Source organism: Syzygium oleosum, unplaced genomic scaffold (assembly GCF_021117445.2).
Source record: "Syzygium oleosum isolate NSW1041296 unplaced genomic scaffold, Sole_v2.1 Sole_v2.06, whole genome shotgun sequence".
Classification (NCBI taxonomy): domain Eukaryota; kingdom Viridiplantae; phylum Streptophyta; class Magnoliopsida; order Myrtales; family Myrtaceae; genus Syzygium; species Syzygium oleosum.
Window position 1 is genome coordinate 13,197,368 of NW_026607490.1, and position 5,302 is coordinate 13,202,669.

Consider the following 5,302-nt stretch of genomic DNA (forward strand, 5'->3'; position numbering starts at 1 on the left):
TTGAAATGACATCAACGTATTGGCGCGCTACTTGACCTTACGGTTCACTAATTAGAGGAAGGCAAAAACTATTACGCGCATATAATGAGAAATTTATATTAAGCTCCAACTCAAGCAGTTAATGGAGGCTTGGTGATGTAGCAATGGTCTTCTATATCCGATTTTTGTCAAGCCCTTCTCAAAAGCTACTTACATTCAGCATGTATATGTTACATAATTTTCATCAAATAAATGTAAGTTGCAATCAATACCGACGGTATAAAACTAATGTGTTATGGAGAACAATTTCACAAAATATGAAATTAAACACTCTCGCTATATTTTGAATACCGTGAGGAAGTTTCATAAAGTAACACAAACTACGCTTAAAAAGTCTCTGAAAGGGCAAAGGAGACAACCGAAGTAATTCACGAACTTTGCTCGGATAGTCTCTAGGGGGACAAAGCAAACAACCAAATATAGATTTTCAATTTCTACTGTATCTCTAGGGGGACATTATCCACTAGATCTCGTAAGTGATCCCTACTTTGAGCAGCCTCTTGTGGGGAATGTTGAACACTTCCTCTTGCTGCCTCACGCACCTCTTCAACCAGCTGTACAAGCAATTGATCACAAACCTTTTTGCAAAGCCTGAACCACCCGAAGCTATCACCTCACTCTGTCCCATTAGATACATGATCCCTCCATTCTTGATTGTTTCATCCACCAATCCAATCTCTCTCCGCACTCTCTCCTCATTGACCATTGCGACTCCATGGTCACAAGCCTCGCCTCGCTCATCGTTCCGAATGAAATCCTTTAATCGGTCGATCAAGACCTTTTCGAAGAATTGCTGCTCCATCTTCGCATCTCGATATCCGTATCTCACAACGCACCGATAGATGCCTGACTCCTCAATCTCCGCCTGTCGAAAGATGAACCGCTCCTCGAGGGGCACCTTGCTTATGGCTAGCGACTTGATTGAGACGAAGACAAGAACCGAGTGCAATGCAGGTACATTGGCGACATATTGGGTGAATATTGGGGAAATGCCATGGACGAGCTCGGTGTAGAATAGGGCGACCGCAGGGACCCGGGGGATGTTTGTGTTCGACATGATCGTGACAAGGGCTTCTCTCGAGACCTTGTTCTCGAACTCATACTCGTACTTCTTTCGGTATCCATAATTCCATACGAACATGATGGTGACCATCACGGCAGCAAAGACGAGTGGGACGTAACCCCCATCCATGAATTTGTAGAGGACCGAGCTTAGAAACATGTACTCTGCGAGCCCGATGGTGAGGACATAGAGGATTATGAGGAGTATGTTGGTCTTCCAAATCATGACCATCACAATAACGAGGAATGTGGACGTAATAGTGAAGACAAATGCTACTGCAATTCCTGTGATAGAGATTTACAAATAAATGTAAATTTTTCTTTCAATAACCCCAGCTTGGTAGCTCAATGAATTAGGGAATCTGCATAAGGACACTTAATGTGTGTGTATTGAGTGTGATCCTTTTTGCTTACCGTAAGCATTGCCCAATTGTAATGTGGTCTTGAAGCCAAGGGTGACACCAACACAGGCCAACATGAGGAGGGTGTTGACCTCAGGTATGTAGATCTGACCCTCGTGGTTTTGCGAAGTGTGCACGACCTTCACGCGTGGGAAGCACCCGAGCGCGACCGACTGCTTCACTATGGCGAACGTGGCCGATATCATGGCTTGACTAGCTATTATCGCCGCCAACACCGCTACCACAAACATTGGCCAATACACCGGTTCTGCATCAAAACATTAGATAGATTCATTGGATGACCCAACAGAATAAATGATGCATCAGATGAAGGGGTTAATTCCAAAAGAAAAGCACCAACTTTAGGTCGAGGGACAATTCTGGCCCGAACTTTTTTTTGTTCCATAAAAAAGCACCAACTTTAAGTCGAAGGACAATTCTGGCCCGAACTTTTTTTTTGTCCCATAAAAAAGCACCAACTTTAGGTCGAGGGACAATTCTGGCCCGAACTTTTTTTTGTCTCGTAAAAAAGCACCAACTTTCATTTAAATACCAAATTTAGCCCCCCATTGACTTTCTGTCTGAAGTTACCCTAAGACAATGAATAATGCTTTAAATCCAGTCAGCAAGTCACGTGGATTTATTGCTAAGGTGGAATAGTCTAGTTGGAAAATCAATTATTTTAAGTCAATAAGGGCCAGATTTGGGATTTAAGTGAAAGTTTGTGCTTTTTTACGAGACAAAAAAAAGTTTAGGCCAGAATTGTCCCTCGACCTAAAGTTGGTGCTTTTTTACGGGACAAAAAAAAGTTCGGACCATAATTGTCCCTCGACCTAAAGTTGATGCTTTTTAATGGAACAAAAAAAAGTTCGGGCCAAAATTGTCCCTTGATCTAAAGTTGGTGTTTTTTTTTGGAATTAACCCCAGATGAAGTAGCGGTAGAAAGCTTACTTGGTATCGAACTATAGAAAGTGCTAGCAACATCTTCAGTGTGCTTTCGGAGATATGCCGCTTGACCAAAGTAGGCGAGGATGATTGAAGGAAAGACAACTACGCACGAACTCAATTGAATTGAGAGAATATTAAAGTGGCCCAGATCAGCAAACAACGCTTCAGAACCTATAATAAAAGGCTCAGAGCGTAAAGACCAGAGTCAATTCATGAAAAAAAGTTACATATCTAGGTTAAAATGAAAACAAAAAATAATTGAATAATAGATGAATCATTTGAATGATGTTTAGCAATATGTTATCAATTATCAATAATTAATCAATGGAAAGACTAAATGTTTAGATTACCAGTTAGGCAGAGAATGACCCCTCCAAGAGAAATCCATGCTTCCTTTTTGTTCCTCCTGAAGTAATGGACGATGTAGAGCGGATTGACGGCTCTGATCACACCCGGGTCATGTTTCGCGAAATTGTAGATGCCGATCAATGCGATACTAAGGAACCATAAAGAGAGAATCGGGGCGAAGCTGTATCCAACTTTGTGAGTCCCGAACCTTTGGACTTGAAACAGAAGGATCAAGATCACCACAGAGATCCACATGATTTGATCATCTCCAAGTGAACTTGCAGCTTCTCTTATGCCCCCAACAGCCGACAATACTACCCCACAAAAGGAGAAAAGAATCAGAACCATCTATCGAAATTCAACCAAGAGAACTAATTAGATCTATAGATGAGCCAAGACATTAAATATAGTGTGTCGTTTTATATTGTAATATTACCTGTGATTGAATGTACCATAAAAAAATCATTAGGATATAGATATATGTTCAAAATAGATTAAGGGAAAAATTAAAACCTATTTGTGCATCATCCTTTTCTTATAAAGAAATTCTCGATGATAGAATTACTACCGGATATGCATGGTGTGAGGATCCCGTCTCCAATGACCATGGCGGTGCCCAACATAGTTACAAACAAGAGCAAGTACTTGGCCATTTTCCTATTCTCAAGCAAGGACTTCACGGCAGAGGCCCACCTGAGGCGGTGGCTTGGCGCCTCAAGGCGGTAGTTCGAGACTTCCCTGTCCTCGGCTTGTTGGTTGGGGGTCAAGCTCGCCTTGGCATAGCGGCATATTAGAGAGTACAAAGCAAACGTCCCTCCTATATTGTCATAGCCAAAACCCTAACTACATTAGCACAAGATTTGGCATAGAGAGAGAATAAAGAACCTGCTATGAATCAAATGAATTCTGTGGCGACACGGTGAAAGAGAAAAACTTACCATCGCCATTGTCATTTGCCGATAGAACGATGAAGACATACTTGATCAAGTAAATGAGGATGATCGAATAAAAGATCAGAGATAGCACTCCAAGGAGATCTTCTTCGTGTTTTATCCCGTTTGGAAAAATTCCTGCCATGACATAGAGAGGGGACGTGCCTATATCGCCGTACACCACCCCGATGCTTTGAATCGCAAGCTTCATTACCATCCCCCATGGCAGATTCTGCATTTGGAAAGACCGTAACCAAATCATGATCATGAAAGCATTTCCTAGATTCACTCTTGCTACGATTTTGTTAGAACTTTCGATTGATTACATATACACAGCCCAAAAACAAACATAGGAAACAAAAGGTGTAAACTATCAATTCGAGAGAGTCTCTTTTTCTCCTGTTTTATATTTTACTAGGTATATGTATCAAAGACATAGCAAACCGCACTACTTTTAACCATCTTCTTCCCTATGCGTTTTTACGTCTAGCTAATTCGTGTGATGATGCAATTTCAAAAATTGTAAACGACATACCCCTTTAAAATTTAAATCAAAGTATCTTTAATCAAAGGCAAGCAATTTGCGGGGAACCAATAAATCTTTTCTTGCTTTTGTCCCTCTTTTCTTGCGGTTGAAGTGTTTGTAGAATCCATGAATCTCTTGGCATATTTTCAATTTGTTAAATCCCTTTCATCGGATAATAATCATTTTAAATCTCTATCCTTAAACTATGGAAATCTTTAGAGATTTTTCCGGATCCCTACACATTAAAAAAAAATTCTTTAATATTTGCACGCATTCATACAATTAGAGTGTGCTACGACTCCCATAATCGAAAGAAAATGAAAAAATCATTTCAATTTATATATTTCTCCGAGAATAAATTCTCTATAGAGTTTTAAAAATTTTATTACGTACACGTTCATGCAAAAAAAAAAAAAACAACAAATTTGGGAACGGTTGCCCGAATGGTAATTTGCAAATAATGTCTTTTCAACCGGAGTATTTTTATTGAAAGGAAAACCCTTTTCTCTTTCTTTTTGCCTTTCTAAAGGAAAAAGGATAAAAACCGACCTGGTTCGATGAATGGCCTTGGTCTGACTTGAGCCGGGCAGTCTCTATATCAAACGAATCCAATTTCTTGATTTTCCTCAATCCCTCGTTTATCTCTGCGCGACCATCGTCGTGTCTGTCAGTTGAGTCGACTTCGACGGTCTTCAGCCTCCCTCCTTCTGCTATACCATCGCGCTCCATTGAAGAATCAGAGGGAGAGATGAAGATGGGTGAAAGGGAACAATTACGTGACCCCCTGCTTCAAAGGGGAAACACACAGTCACGCATCACTAAGGGAAAGAAAAGAAATAGATGTACCAAGGAATCTGAACGATGGTACAAAACCAAACTTTAATGGCATTGAATTTATAATACATCGTGTCACGCGAAATCCAGAAAAGGAAGAAGAGAATGTACAGGCACGTCTAAAAGAGGGGAACTTCGAGAACCTTTCGGCCTGGCATGCCCCAAATGGAATGCAGGATTTTGAAGAGAGAATGACGGGTGGATGTACACGA

General features: G+C 40.7%; 1 protein-coding gene across 1 annotated transcript; it reads right to left on the bottom strand.

Annotated features, from left to right (window-relative positions):
- Nucleotides 1-393: 393 nt before the first annotated feature.
- On the bottom strand, nt 394-5,058 carry LOC115682881 (potassium transporter 5-like). The gene is made up of 7 exons (XM_056312679.1): nt 4,806-5,058; nt 3,737-3,962; nt 3,367-3,615; nt 2,801-3,112; nt 2,454-2,621; nt 1,516-1,770; nt 394-1,386 (listed from the first exon to the last, which is right to left on the bottom strand). Exons 1-7 carry the CDS (start codon nt 4,983-4,985, stop codon nt 503-505), a joined length of 2,274 nt encoding a protein of 757 aa, XP_056168654.1. The 5' UTR covers nt 4,986-5,058; the 3' UTR covers nt 394-502.
- Between the last annotated feature and the right edge of the window lie 244 nt (nt 5,059-5,302).